Consider the following 16571-nt stretch of genomic DNA (forward strand, 5'->3'; position numbering starts at 1 on the left):
ATATTTTAAAAGAGAAATTTATAGTTTTCTGTGCTCTCTGTGAATGACAATGTCTTTTCTTTCTGCAATCTGTGGGATATCATCATGTGAAACAACAAAGTACTGACATAAATTAATTTCCAATCTTACCGGCAGTTGTAGTTCTGCTGTTGAGCTATGCAAGTTGCATTATTTAAACAAGGCAATAATTCACACGGGTTCAGTATTCTCTCACAGAACTTGCCAGTAAATATTGGCAGACAGATACATGCCACATCCTATAGGAGACAAGGAAATTAGAAATAATTGTGATACCCAAGGCAATACAAAAATTAGTGTTTACTTCCATTTCTAAACAGATCCTAACAAGGCCAGGATTTCATCATATTAAGCAGTCTAGAAAGACAGAAGGAAAAGCAGTTCTAGCCTCAGATAGGTTACAAACTTGACTTAGGATAAGTGTAATAAGCCTTCCAGTACAGATTATACCAGACTTGGGTTTGCTAGCTGGAAATACACCAGCTCTAAAATTGGTTGGCTCTGTGATTTCATAAGTGAATCAAGAATGAGTTTTATAATACATTTAGGCTTTTCCTAATTTCTGAATTTTTTCCAATATAATATTTACATCTATCAAACAGGAACAGTACACAAGGTACATCAGATACCAAATAGTATTCAGCAACTAGAGGAGGAAAGAAAGTTGTGTGTATCCTTTTTCCCCTTCATTATGAGGCACAGAGACTATTCTTCTCTATAATGGTGAAAGACATCTGTCAGTTACTGCAATTCCTAATTTGCACAGTAAGAAACGTAAGTTATTTTACAAAACAAAATATTTCTTAGAGCTTATACTCTCACCCTTATTTTTCTATATGAAGTTATGCTCTTTATAGGCCTTTTGAAGTCAGAAAGTAAAGGAAAAAAATAAAGGGGTTTGTTCCCCTAGGGAAATTGGAAGTGCTCAGGTGTTTCTTTAGAATTGGTCCTAAAGGTATAATCAGAAAACTTCAGTATCTATTGAGAGATGTCTATATGTGTGAAACAAATTACTATATTTGTTTCTTTATTGTACAAAATAGTATGTGCTAGTATATCTAATAGACAAAATATATAAACAGGTTGCATGACAGGAATCTATCAATTTTTTCAGCAATTTAGATGTCCCTTTTTTTCTCTGTGCATGAATATGTATCACTGGTATGCAATAACTAAGCTTTTGAATTCTTCTTTCACTATTTTGGTTCTGTACAATCACTGCTATTTGCAATAGTCATGCTAATGAAAGAATGATACCTTTTGACATATAACCAGGTATGATTTTATTATCGAAACTTTGTGACTCTGCATGAATTTATTCTATTTTACAAAAAGAAAAATGAAAGAAAAAGGGGAATTAAAAACATACCACATGAAAAGCAAGAAAAAGAGACAAACACTAGTTAATAAAGACCACTGATGCATCATGTTTTATGTCATAAGATTTTAGCAGAGAGAGGAATAAAGAAATGAACCAATATTAGTAGCTCCTTAAGTGATCACCAAGCAACTGAACTGAAACGTGGAATTTGGGCTTTTTATCATAGAATTTGTCATGGTTTGAGAGCCTCAAAAAATCCAATTCCCTAGTCCAAACCCCCTCCCACATCTCAACCCAGTGTGAGATGATTTTTTCCAGACACCACACAAGACTCAAAATGGGGTAAAGGGAATATAAGTTACAATGACTGTACAAATAAATACTACAATACATTATATACAATCTTAATTATCTCTACCATGACATAAGTATTTACAATGGATCAAATCTCTTCTCCCCTCCAAATAAAAGTCCAGGAGGGAAGAAGGAAAAGATCCCTTTCTACTCTCAAAGCAGCAATGTCTCTAAGGCAGCAGGCATCCATCCTCTTCTCATGCAGCAGCTGTAGTTGGATCTCTGCCAGTACACACGAGGGGATATCTAAGCCCTCGTGGTCCATCGTCTAAAGCGAGGGTCTTCTCTTCCATGGGCTGCGTTTCCCAGGACAAGGGAGCTATCACCACGTCATATCACGAAGCGCAGGGGTCTTCATGACAGTCCTTATCTTCAGGGGATTCAAGCTGCCTACAGAGCTCTGTGCTCTGTCTCAAGCAGCGGGGGGGGGGCCAAGGTCACCCTCTCTGCATTCTTTCTCGGAGCTTTTTTAGCTCCTTTCTGCAGTGCTGTAGCACTTTAAGACTCTTTCAAGTAAGAGTCCATCATCCTCCTCCTTTCTCGGAGGTCTCAGAGGGGTATGGGGTTTTATTTTAGTTCTGACCCCAACTTCCTCTCTCTCTTTGTAGAGCCTAATTCTCTCTCTGCTGCTGTCTCTCTCTCTCGGCTCTCTCAGACAACTCTGCGTCTTCCTCAGCGGCATGATCTCTGCTGCTTTTTCAGTTCTTATCTGTTGGCTCTCTGCCACTGTCTCCGGCCAGTGTTGTTTTTGCCGCCGCTTCTGCTGGTCACGGTGGAGAAAAAAACTTCCAGCTTCTCAGTCACCGACCTCAGTCCAGTTTAACACTGTTTCCGAGTTTCTATGGCCCCAGCCAGGGGCTGGGGGGCCGTGGCCCCCCAGAGGGGCTCCTGCCCCTTCTGCTCGTGGCTTTCACAACATGGCTACCTCTTCAACTACCACTACAACTACCTTCTCTTCCGTTCTGTTTGTGATATGTCTATATTTTGCAGAAGCGCTCCTTGGGTAAAACCTCAAAACTTCAAGGGTCACCACCCCCTGGGGTTTTACCATTTTATAACTTCAGGGGGAAAACTGTTTCCTCCCACCACATTAGAATCAAATGTTTTGACACTTTCATGGTACAGATCCTCCTGGAAGCTATGTCAAGGCATATGGATGACAGGGAGGTGATTAGGAACAGCCAACATGGCTTCACAATGATGTCTGACTAATGGTGGCTTTCTGTGATGAAGTGATTGCAATGACTGGTAAGGGAAGAGGAACTGATGCCATTTACCCTGACTTCTGTAGGGCCTTTAACATCATCCCACACATAGTCATTGTTTCTAAACTAGTGAGATGATATTTAAAGGTCCCTTCCAACCCAAATAATTTTATGATTCTGTGATTTTATGATTCTATGTTCAAATAGGGATCTCTAAAGTTTATACTTACATTTGGCAAATCAATACATGTGCCTCCGTTCTGACATGGCCTTGAAGAGCATTCATTGATATCAATTTCACAGTTGTGGCCAAGAAATCCAGAAGGGCAAACACAAACATATCCAGACCGATTATACTGGCATATGCCTTCATTTAGGCATGGCTGAGATTCACAAAGATCACTAGGTTTCTCACAAAATGAACCTAAAAGAAATAAACATAAAAAATTACAGTGTTTGAATGAATAGGTCCTCTTGACATGCTGCCCATAAACATAACTTTTTTACTTCCTTACTATGATGTGTTGTTGTGTTTCCCTATTATTTATTTTCTTTTCTAAAAAAAATTTTGAGAGATTGAGAGGCTTTTATTTATTGTGGTTTTTAAAATTGTTTACACTGCGAAGCTCCAATTACTGACTGGGGCATCTGTATGCTATCACCATTTAAAAAGCAAAGAATTTAATATATTCCTGTATGTTTTGTTTGTTTTGCTGAATAAATGTGGTAGAAATCTATGGGAATGACTAACCTTATCTGTAACAAAGGAAGGAGGTGAACTAGAATCATAGTCCCAGAAGACACTGAACAGTCACTCAATATTTCTCTCATTGTGGTTATTACTAGGGGAAGCTGAATCCAGTATACTCTCAGACACGTAAGGTTGTTCTCATTTCTATTTATAGATCCAGCCAGTAGCAAAACTGAATGTGCTCTCAGTAAGCAAACACACAATCACATACACACACACAAATCCACCCATGCACACCACCACCCACCCCCCATACACAAAATACAGACACATCGGCCATATGGATCAACAGCAAGAACGATGTCTTTTTCCTTGCATAAACACAAACAGCAGTCACATAAATGACACAGCAATGATGGCTCAAACTTTTTCCTCCTCTCTGGCTAGTCAGTGTTGAAGTTCAACAGCAAACATACGCACTCTCTCATTTTCTATATGCAAAAATAAACCCTCATTAATGGATCTCTCAAGAATCAGCATAGATTTTGCCTGAGATCCATACCAGGATCCTGAACCTCTTGACAACTTGCTGGCTCAGAGCTTGAGTCATTCCAGATCTGGGTATCATTCTGGTTGCTGGCTAGTCCAGTTTAAAGGTCTGTCGCTCCCCACTAGGAAAGCTGGTAACACAGAAGTAGCAAAGAGACTGCAGTGATCAGACACAGTCTCAGCCACACAAGTATAATAGGTAGCAGCCTGCTTACTTTCAGCTAGCAGCTAAGAATTTACTTCCATTTACTTCAGAAAAATTATGTAGTAAATACGCTTTTTACATATTTTGTGCTTTAGTGCTCTGATTCAAAGCAACTCCCTATCACATACTTACAGATTACATCAGAAGAATTTTTCAGCAATTTGCTGTAGCAATAACATTTACTTCATAATAAATCCCCTCTGAAGAAGTAATATGTATTGATTCCACATTTTGTTAGTCACTTGAGTCCACTGAATTAAAAATAGACATTCACAAAAGAATAAATTATACTTTACAAAAATATGTATAATTTTGAAATGGTAAACAGAATACTTTTAACTCAAATTGTAAACTACAAGGTAAACATAACTAATTAGTTATAAATCAATTAATAAATAAGTATGTGAACCTCTAATAATTTCATTACCAGTAGCTATATAAAGGAACTGTAAGTATGCGTAACAACATTTACTAGGAGATCGAAATTTCACACTCTGTCTCTATTATATAACAGAACAGTTGATGCAACAAACACTATACAAGAAAATCCCATTAGCAGAAAAAGGGTCAAAACACATTTTCCATCCCTCAGTTCAGTGGAAATAGTTATTCCAATAAGGCAAAAGAAATTGGATCTATCTTTTATTACGGAATGTTCACTTCTCTTTAACATCAGAGGACAGTCAAAAAATCTTTCACAAATTTTTTGCTATCCCTCATCACCATAGTAACCAAATTACAGTATATTGCAACTTGCAGATGTTAGGGCTTGCTAATAGGAAAAGCTAAGAAGGCCATTCATCAGAACAAGGTCATTGATTGGTATTAGTGCATATATAAGAGAACATCTGCAACATGAAGTGAGGGGGATTGGTCAATTCTCTCATAATTCTATTTACTATTTAGCTGTCGTGTTCTACTTCAGTACAACATTGTACTCCAGCAGTACTCATAGATGAGGTTATATATCAATGCTCACCCTATTTTTTCCTTTTATTAGGCGCATTTGACAAGAATAGATGCTCCTATCCTATCCACAATACTAAATAGGAGAAGGTAAATGAGCAAAACAGTGACTCCCTTTGCTCCACCCAGAGGAAAGCCAGAAAGAGTAGTCTCACTAGCTAAATGGATTAATGAGTTTTTCCTGCCATTGTTTCTACACCTGAATCCATTCAATTCTCCCCATTTTTTCAGCCACCATTATCAAGCATTTCTTAGCTTTTTGTTAAACCATGGCTCAATGGGATTATTAGAACAAGGAAAGACTAAATGAACAAAATAGCACAGAAAACTTTAGGCCAGTTGGGAAAAACAGATGAAACAGGTCCCTTTTCCGTAATGTTACGTTCATTTCCAGCAAAACTAGAAAAAGATAATTGTTCTGTCAAAAAAAAAAAATTAAAAAAATTGTGCAACATTCTTTTAAGCGAAGACTTGAAGTAGCTAGAAGAGGAAAAGAGAAAATCCTGAGAAGAGATAAGGAAATATTGTCAACCATGCCATGAGACATATATCAAGGAAAAATGCATGGTTCAAGGATGGCAAAAAAAAAGATATATCCCTTTTTTCTCCTTGGTATCTCCTTACAAAGAGAGAAAAATATTCTTTTTTTTTAATTTGGGAAAAAACCAGTTCATTTAGTGGAAACTGGTAGCCTATAACCTAACCAGGTCAAAGGGGATCAATTTAAATGAAGATACTGAGGCAACAACTTCACTCATAGTCTAAAACACAAGTCACATCTATCAATGTCTTTTAGGAAGAATTCAGTGCTTTTTCCTTAATCATTGATGCTAATTATTTCTTTGACAATCCTGTACTCTGCAATTCACTGTATTCAGCATACTATGTAGAAAGCAAGAGCAGTGCTCTTTCACCTGAACATCCATGCCTGACGAGTTTGACAAATCAAGTCAATAAACAGAATTCTGAAGAATTTAAGATTTTTATTCTACCATTCTCAAACCTCATGTCACACTCAATCTATTTACTAAATAAGACTGAAAGATGACTTGATTACAGCTCTTGGATGGGGAAAATATCAAGCACTAAAGGGATCATTAATTCAGTGAAGAAGTGTATAAGAAAAGCAAACAACTAAAGAGAGAAGCAAAATCATATAAAGTGAGAAACACCTTATACATTTTTACCAGTAATATTTCTGTACAGGCTATCATGAAAGAATTGAATTCAACAGTTGCTGATGTCTTCACATCAATGCTTTTTAAAAGATAGTTCTTTAGCCATATACAAGAAGACTGAAGTCTTCATATATAGATAAGCAATATAACAAGCTTTGGTTGGAAGAGATAAACAACTAGTCCCCAAAATTTGAAAATCTATTTATCTACTTTGACTCAAACTGCATACAAACCCTTTTAAAAATTTTGTAAAATTATGAATTAATTATAAATTCTCATTTTAAAATGTATATGTTTTTGTCATCATCAAGCCTCTTGATGATATTTACATAAATACTTAGATATGTTAGATATACTTTAGATATGTTTAAATAAATACTTAAATTCATAACCATGCTAAGATTTATTGACCTCTTGAATCTTGTTGTTAGAATCAAGGTAAAGAGGGAACAGAACAAAAATAGATCTTTATAATCTGATATCAGATTCAAGCCTCTGAACGAGGGCAATATTTAAGCAATGAGCACTGCATCAAGGATCAACACATCAGTCCAACTTGCACTAGCTAGTAAATGCATATTTAAAAGGTTTTTACATGCTCTGGAGACCTAAGACTTAAATATATTAAAAAAAAAAAAAAAGAAAAAAGTGCAAGGCAAATTCTCTTAACTGCATAGATTTTAAACATAACCTTCTATTTTACTTTGATATCAATAAAAACATAGTACAGGCATAATTTATGTGCCATAAATGCTGTATATTTCTGTTGCCAGCAATTTCAACAAAAGTAATTCTTCCCTCAGTCAGACCCAAAAAGAGACATTTGCTGAAAATACTGAAGTCCCTTTAATGGTCACTAATGAATGATCAGCTACTCAATGCTATGATATATTGTTCAAATTCCCAGGAAGATAAATGCAGAAACCATGTTCTAATGAGAGATAGTTGACTCAGAAAAATTCATTTTGAAAAAAAAATAGTTATCACATTGATTGAATATCTTGATAAAAGAGGAAAATTAAAAACATCATCAGTAGAATCAGTTCACCTTGGTCCATCAATATAATGAATTCTTATTTGGTTTACTTCAATAAAATAAAAATTGTGGAAGATTAAAAAGCAGGAATAAGTGAGTAAAGATTATCTGACAGACCAATATGAAAGATAATTAATTTTAGTTTAAGGAATTGAACCTTATTTTCAGAATTTTCTTTTTTTTTTACACATGAAGAAAATAAAACCCTTCACCAAACTAAACGAATGACAGAAAACTCCCAGCCCTTCTTTGTTTGATTTAACTATGTACCTGCTAGTCTTCCTTAGTTTCACTGCGATGGTAAAATGATAAAGCATTTAAAAGACAAAGGACATTTCTGACACCATTGACAAAAATCACTCAGTTTCTTAAGATAGCACATAGTGACACTTACATAAATATCTGAGGTTACTGATTAAAATAAGTAGTTTCTATTTTTAATTGAAGTATTTCTGAACTTCATATTTATGCAAACACTTCTCTTCCCAAGGAGTAAAATATGCTAAAGATCATATTAGCATACAACATTTTCATATGATTTCAGTGTTTTGTTTTGTTGTTCCTCTAATGAAAACTCAATATTTTCTAGAGCAGTTATGCAAAAGGCACAGTAGACTGTTTCAGGAAACAGCATGTGTTATACCCTTATATAATCAATTATTTGTACTTGTGTCAGAACAGAGCAATAATATTTCAGGGCTGGGATAAAAAAGGAAGCATTTAGTAGGAGAGAGATTTATTCTCAGTGTAAATGAAACACATGACTGCCAGTTGCTACAATCAAGGACCAAGAAACACAGTAGGTAGTAAACAAAGATTGAAGACAAGTATAAAAATTCAATTATTAAAAATATTGTTAATATTTTAATATGTTCAGTTTAACACATAGAATTATAGAAACCCACATAATGCCCTTCTTATGCATGCCATTATTATGTGTTATGCAACAGAACACTTGTTATCTTTAAAATTAATTCCTAAACAAGGTTCTTTTAATCTCAGGACTATCAGGTTTCAATTGATTACACAAAAGAATTTCTACAATAAACTAATCCCTATCTGTTTAGCTCAGTTAAGAGCCAGTCCAATCTGTTTCACTTCTTCTTTTTACCTTCATGAGTTTTGTCAGATGCTCTTCCTTTTAAATGTATAAATTGGGTTTGTGTGGCTGGGTTTTGGTAGTGGGGAGCTACAAGAGTGGTTTCTGTGAGAAGCTGCCAGAAGCTTCCTGTATGTCTGGCAGAGCCAACACCAGCCAGCTCCAAGACAGAAGTGTTGCTGGCCAAGGCTGAGCCAGTCAGCAATGATACTTACACCCCTGTGATAACATATTTAAGAAGAAAAAAGAAAGTTATTGGGCAGATGTAATTGCAGCCAAAGAAAAGCAGAGTGAGAATATGTGAGAGGAACAACTATGCAGACACCAAGGTCAGTGAAGGAGGGGAGGGAGGTGCTCCAGGCACCAGAGCTGAGATTCCCCTGCAGCCCGTGGTGCAGACCACAGTGAGGAAGGTTGTCCCTCTGTAGCCCAGGGAGGACCATTAGGGGTGCAGAGATCCAACTGCAGTCCGTGCAGGAGACCCACACCGGAGTAGGTGGATGCCTAAAGGAGGGCTGTGACCCCTTGGGGAACCTGTGCTGGAGCAGGGCCCTGACAGAGACCTGCACTACCATGGAGAGAGGAGCCTTCATTGGAGTAGGTTTGCTGGTAGGACTTGTGGCCCTGTGGGGGACCCACACTGCAGCAGTCTGTGCCTGAAGGACTGCACCCTGTGGAAAAGTTGTTTCAGCAGTTTGTTGAAGCAGTTTGTTGCCCATGGGATTGGCTCACATTGGAGAAGTTGGAGGAGGACTGTCTCCCATAGGAGGGACCCCAAGCTGGATCAGGTGAAAGACTCTTCTCCCTGAGTAGTGGCAGAAACAACCTGTGATGAACTGACTAACCCCCATTCCTCCTCTCCCTGCGCTGCTGGTAGGGAGGAGGTAGAGCTGGGAAGGAGGGAGGGTTTGGGGGGGATGGTGTTTTTAAGATTTGTTTTACTTCTCATTATCCTGCTCTGATTTTTTTAGTTATGAATTAATGTAATATCCCCAATTCAAGTCTGTTCTGCCTGTGACAGTATTTGGTGAGTGATCTCTCCCAGTCCTCATCTCAACCTACGAATCCTTCGTTATATTTTCTTTCCCTGTTCAGTTGTGGAGGGGAGTGATAGAGTGGCTTGGTGGGTGCCTGGTATCCAGCCATGTCGACCCACTACAATATAAAACTGAAAAGTGTTTTTAAAGGTTGTCTCTGTAAAATGAATTTTTTTCTGTTTAAACACATTACTGAATCACAAGTTCTTGTCTTATATATGTAGACCCTGAAATACACCAATATTTCTATAAAATCATTAGTCTTTTAAATACTAGTACAGTGTTTGCATACTCATCTACACTTCTAATCCAAACCAATGAATGATATCTTTTTTTTCTGCATATGAAATTTCAATAAAGTGTGAATCAAAATCAAATTTACTTAAGGCACTGTAAATCTAGGTCTCAGAGAAAGTGAGTGCAAATCTCCATGAAAGATTAAATGGGTTATAGTCTTAAATTTAGACAAATTAAGCAGCACTGAAGTTCACTGATGTGCTTTATACAAAAGCTCCAATCAACATACTTGAAAACAGACATTTTGGAAGTAAATGAATGAGAAGAACAAACATTAGCTTCCATCAGAGAAAAGCCTTTTAGATGAAGGGGTTAATAGCGGGTCTATTAGCTCCCTGGATGGAGATATTGACTGGGCAAACTTTCAGGTGTATCCTTAATGATAAGGAAGTCAGTATGCAGCCCTGGTGGAGAAACAAAGGCAGACTGTAAAGTTGGTAGGCCTAGGATGTGTGACCCATAATAAAAATAAAAATTCTATTATGCTTTCTCCATCTATGGTAATTAATAACTAGCCCAGAGAGAAAGATTAGTATACTGAATAGTGGTGTTAACTGTCCAGTGACCTTGCGTCTGGAAATACCACCCAGAGAATAAACTTCTGGTGGCATGTCATTATACAAGAAACTTAACTTTAATTCTTAGAGGAAGTTTGTATTTCAGGTGGAGAGAGCTCCAAATGAAAAGGTTAAGTACTTGTTAGGTCATTTTTTAACTAGATATAAAATGCCAGTATAAGTTAGAATATGTTAAATTCTTTATAAAATACATGAGTGAGCAGTATAAAATGAATGCCATCTGTTTTAACTTTTTCTGCCTACTGCACTATGGATTAGAAGAAAGCTGCTGGAGGGAAGGGGTGAAATCACTCCTGAGTACAACTGAAACTGCAGAATCCAGGCAGAGCTGTGAGCAACAGGGTGAGCAGCATGAGCATAAACCAAATGATTTGTGAGAAACAAAGAAACAAGGGGTAAAGCACCACAGTGAAGAGCAGAAAGACATTTTTCCTATGGTCCCAGGAAATAAAGTGTAGAAATTGTTTTAACCCAGAGAATTGCACTAACAAAAGAATTGGGGAACTGATAGCGAAATCAGAGGAAAAGACACAACAAAAGCTTTTTTATTTTGTTTTTTTTTTCTTTGTTATAATGTCTCTCTTTAAAAGTTCATTGTTCTCATTATGGTTTTATAAAACATAGCTTTGGCTATTCAAAGCCCTTCCGTATTAAAATGAAAGTGCAGGCAGGTCCAACTCAAAGCTCTAGCTGTTTGTGTCACTGTTGCTAACATTATTTTTCCCATTTCATAGTGGAAAAAGATACTATAGTGTTATAGAATACTATTCAAATATAAATACACTCAGCACAACTTAGCTAGAACAAAAGTGTTTGGTTGTTCTATCAACAAAATGCACTAACTATCCTATTCTTGACTTGAATGGTCAGAAAAAAAAATTAAAAAAGCAAAATTAAATATTTGAGAGTACAGAAAACAAAACCATAATTCTGATAGCACTAGGGAATGCACATATCTTCCCAAATACTTTACTTATTTGATTTTAAAACTGTCTATTTGATTTTAAAACTGATCAAATTTCAGAGCAGTTTAGATTACATATTAGGGACAAATTCCTTACTGTGCGGGAAGTGAGGGACTGGAGCAGGTTGTCCAGAGAAGCTGTGCATCCCTGGAAGTGTTCAAGACCAGGGCGGATGGGGCTTTGAGCAACCTAGTCTAGTGGAAGGTGTCACTGCCTACAGCATGGAAGCATGGCACTAGATGATCTTTAAGGTCCCTTCCAAACCAAACCTTTCTATGATTCTGTGATTCAGAGTGAACAAAACCAAATGCAATGTGAATTAATTAGTTTGGCCTTATTCAATATGCAGTATTATCAGTCAGACCAGCTACGTTATTTTTTAATGCATCAATTCTTAGGAACTAACTCTGGACTGTAAACATTAGGTAAATTATTAATGAGTTATTCAAGTGCTACATGTTAATACCACTGTATCTGCTGCAGGATGGCTAGAGCTACATCTCTAAAGACACTGCTGTTGAAGATGGAACCAAAAAGCACGAAAGATTCTACATACACTTTCTTGTCTTGCTTGTCATTTAACAACCAGTGTTATCCTTCTGCTGGTGTTTAGGCTGAGGATGAACTGGGATATTAAATGGTACAGGTAGGATGGATTTAATTAGACCAAGAACTAAAGGAAGTAACAAAATGACATAAGGGACTAGAGGTGCAGATTTTAACTTTCTGAAGAATTATGTATATGGAAGGTGTTTCTTCCTCCTGTTTCAAGTCTGGGGTTTCTTTGGGTGCATGTTCTTTGTTTTGTTTTGTTTTGTCTTCTTTAAATATATTTTTGAAATCACAAACCACTTTCTTTTCCAAGGCTGCCAGCCGAAGCCTTGGCCCTCAAGCACACACACACAAGGTTATTTGCCTGGCAATGACTGCAGAATGGGTGGTGTCCCCTCCTCCTCAGGGGAGGGGCCATCCCTAGAGCTGGAACTGTAGCAGGGGAGGCAGCAGTCAGAAGACTGAGTTCAGACCAAGGTGAGTCTGAGACCCTGCACTGCTTGGTCAGCCTGAAGCCTTCTACTGTTGATAGCAAAAATCACATATTCAGTGCACTACAAAAGTATTACCCTCCCTAACAGGTGCAGGAAACTGCCAGCCAGCTAATCAGTAGAGTATTTACCCTCTAACTGGAGAAAAAAAAAGAAAAAGCAATCTTGTATATGCACTGAAGAATTTATGGTATCCTCTTTAGAAAGCAGATTATGCATCAACCTATTGCCTTGCTATACAAATCTGTATCTTGTTGATTTTACTCATTCTGCTATGGAAAAATGTTCAGTTGTCATTTTGTTCAGAACACTGATTTACACGATAAAGAACCTCGTAAAGTTTCATCTGTCCTCAAAGCCCACACAATCCAATAAGCCAAAAAGCTAGGGCTTTTAATCTTTTTCATTCATTCTACCATATTTTCAAATTTTGTTTTCTGTTCTGTTTTCATATTTTTGATTTTTATTCATTTATAAATATATTATTTTTAATTTTTATTTTTATTTTGGCTGGTATAGAGTTATTTTTCTTCATAATTGCTTGCATGAGGCTATGTTTAGAACTTGTGCTGAAAACAGTGTTGATAACACATCAGGGTTATAGTTATTTCCAAGCAGTGCTCACAGGGTCAAGGCCTTTTCAGGTTGTCCAGGAAAGTTTTGGATGCTCCATTCCTGGAAGTGTTCAAGGCAAGGTAGGATGGGGCTCTGAGCAACCTGGTCTAGTGGGACATGTCCTTGCCCATGGCAGGGGGGTTAGAACTAGATGATCTTTAAATTCTCTTCCAACCCAAACTGTTCTATGATTCTGTGATTCTACAATTCACGCAATGCCCCACCAGAGAAGAGGCTGGGGGTGCATGAGAAGTTGGGAGGGAACATGGATGGGACAGCTGACCCAAACTTACCCAAGAGATATCCCATACCACATGACATTGTACTCAGCAAGAAGAACTATGGGGGAGAAGGTGCAAGTCGGGGGAAATATTTGGAGTTGCTTTGCTTGTCTTCCCAAGTAACTGTAACACATGATGGAGCTGTGCTTTCCTGGAAACAGCTGTCTCCCAGTGGCCAGTAGTGAAAGAATTCATTCTTTTGCTTTGCCTGCATACATTACTGTCCTAGTTAGGACAGCTGAGACCAGTTCATCATGGCATGGGTGTAACCCAAAACTGTGTATTCTATAGCCTTCCATGCCATTTCCCAGAAACTGTTGTGAATAGACTATTCGCACCCTCTACCCATAGAGCCTGACTCCTCAGGCTACAAACTAGGTGTTAAGAGGCCTGTGAGATAGGAGGATGCTCTTGTCCTCACACCCTTTGTGGAACTCCCCGCCCTGAGGGAAGCACTAAGCATTCCTGCCTGAACTGGAGGATATATAATCTTGGAGTCTTAGAACATTTTTCAACCCCTCGTGGGATCCAGAGGAAGGCTGCATCTCATCACTCTCAACCAGACTTAGACCATCACTGGACTGCAATCACCACTTTGACCAGACTGCAACCGCTCTCCCACCAGCAGGTTCTTCCCCTCTCCCTTTACTTTGGACTCAAGCGGGGCCCAAGGAACACCATGTTGTTCATGCCCCAGGGTACTGGGTTATACATTTGGGTTTTGTGGGTTAACACCAATTGTTTGTCTGTATGATTGTACTTACTGTATTATTGTAGTAAATTGTTATTCTGACTTATAATCTCTCCTTTGAGTTGAGTTCATTTCCCCTGCTGGTTAACTCTTAAACCAGCACAATTACTTTTTTCTTTTCCTATTGAACTGTCTTAATCTCAACCCAAAAGATTTTTCACTTTTACCCTTCCAATTCTGTCCTCCCTTTTCACTGGGATGCCCTATTTCTGGGCTTGATTTCTTGGTTAACAGTTCAGACATCCTAGTTCCTAGGAAGTTCTTTCCAACACCACTGACTCCTGTCTGTCTGATCCTTCTCTCCAGTAGTGTTCTGCATAAGCTGCTGTCTCTTTTCTCACTGCCTTTTTCTCCTCTTTGCCATGCTGCTATGTGAAGGCTTCTCCCCTAAGTCTGCTCAGTTGTTGACTATCTTCTTTTGCCTTTCTTTTTTTAAAAGGGATGTATTAACTGAGTTTGACAAACAAGAGTGATTCTTTCTGTTACCAACATTTTTTTATGTGCTCTGATGAATGGATGCTATCATTCTATAGTACTCATTTTTGTTATTTTAAAATGCTGCTAGTGCTATCAGTAACACTGATTCATTTATAGTCCCACATCTCTTCTACCTGACCTGTGATTGTAAAGCCTTACCTACTTATTTTACTGCCTTATTGCATAGTATCATTAAAAACTTTGAATATTTGAGTACTTTGAATGTTACAAAAATTAAGAGAGTACTGCTAATCTTGCATCATGAGTTATGTTTACTATTACTATTAATAAGCACATGGAAGATCGTTTTAAAAGGATATAGAATCATAGAATCACAGAATCAGCTGGGTTGGAAGGGACCTCCGAGATCATCAAGTCCAACCCTTGATCCACTACCGCTGCGGTTACTAGGCCATGGCTCTAAGTGCCACATCCAGTCTCTTTTTAAAAATCTCCAGGGACGGAGAATCCACTACTTCCCTGGGCAGCCCGTTCCAATGTCTGATCACTCTCTCTGTAAAGAAATTCTTCCTAATATCTAACCTAAACCTCCCCTGGCACAACTTGAGACCATGCCCTCTTGTCTTGCTGATAGTTGCCTGGGAAAAGAGACCAACCCCCACCTGGCTACAACCTCCTGTCAGGGAGTTGTAGAGAGTGATGAGGTCTCCCCTGAGCCTCCTCTTCTCCAGGCTGAACAACCCCAGCTCCCTCAGCCTCTCCTCATAGCACTTGTGCTCAAGTCCCTTCACCAGCCTTGTTGCTCTTCTCTGGACCTGCTCCAGCACCTCAATATCCTTCCTGAACTGAGGGGCCCAGAACTGGACACAGTACTCCAGGTGTGGCCTCACCAGCGCTGAGTACAGGGAAAGAATCACTTCCTTGGACCTACTGGCCACACTGTTCCTGATCCAGGCCAGGATACCATTGGCCTTCTTGGCCACCTGGGCACACTGCTGGCTCATGTTCAGCTTCTTGTCAATCCGGATATTCTCTTAATCTCTCTAAATCGTTTACACTCATAAGAGATGTGCATGTGCACTTATGTACAGAGGCTGGTTTTAGGAGATTCTCTTAAGCAAAGCTGTAGAAGGGCTGTAGTTATTGATGCAGTCCCACAACCAAGGATATAAACTGTTACAATGTATTTATGCATTTGTGTATATATAATTGTGATTGGAGGCTTATACATATGAATATTTAATGAATTGTGATTTTTTTGACTATTTTTGACTAAGTAGATAAAATATTGAAACATTTCTAATGTGAATATACTTGATACGTTTTGGTTATTTGGCTCTAAGTTCAGTGCACATAAGTTATATTTGTTTTTCTGTGATCGTGATCAGTGTACTGGAACATTTTCAAGATATTTACATTCTCAGAACACTGTTCTATTACGTTTATAAATAATTGTGAGTCAAAATTAAAACAAGAACTCTTTGAAATGCATCAAAATTCCCAGGGTCTCTTTCTCCCTGAAGAGTGCTAAAAGATCTCCTGTGTTAATGGCTTGTTCAGAATTAGGAGAATTATTCTGAAAAATAAACTAAATCAATCAACAATCACTATCTACCCTGCACTGAACTTTCTGCCTGTTGTGCAGGCAAGACCATCAATGTCTGGGATGGATTCCAAATGAACCATGGGTTAAAAGCAATTTGCAAACTATTTAAACTTTATTTGTAGCTCCTGATCTGAACTGCTGCACATAAATGAAATGTATAATCATGAATGTATAGACCAATAATTTTTCCACATAGTAATGGACAAGGCAATTCTAAATTGAAATGGTGTGGTAAAAGACCGGAACGTATTACAGTCTTTAATTATACAATGATTCTTTAATACCATACATTTCTAAAAATAATATATTTTATTCCTTTCATTCAAATTTACTTGTGG

General features: G+C 37.9%; 1 protein-coding gene across 1 annotated transcript in view; it reads right to left on the reverse strand.

The window, feature by feature from the left end:
* Positions 1 to 16571, reverse strand: part of LOC113982944 (protein eyes shut homolog) — a gene marked incomplete at its 3' end in the record, with an annotated part of 505234 nt that overhangs the window by 452065 nt on the left and 36598 nt on the right. The window contains exons 4-5 of the mRNA XM_039383315.1: positions 3129 to 3322; positions 130 to 257 (exon numbers count right to left, since the gene is read on the reverse strand). Of these exons, the coding sequence (XP_039239249.1) occupies positions 130 to 257; positions 3129 to 3322 (322 nt within the window). The remainder of the gene's footprint in view (positions 1 to 129; positions 258 to 3128; positions 3323 to 16571) is intronic.

The sequence above is a fragment of the Pipra filicauda genome, unplaced genomic scaffold (assembly GCF_003945595.2).
Source record: "Pipra filicauda isolate LSUMZ 115617 unplaced genomic scaffold, ASM394559v2 scaffold303_size993520_pilon, whole genome shotgun sequence".
Taxonomy (NCBI): Eukaryota; Metazoa; Chordata; class Aves; order Passeriformes; family Pipridae; genus Pipra; species Pipra filicauda.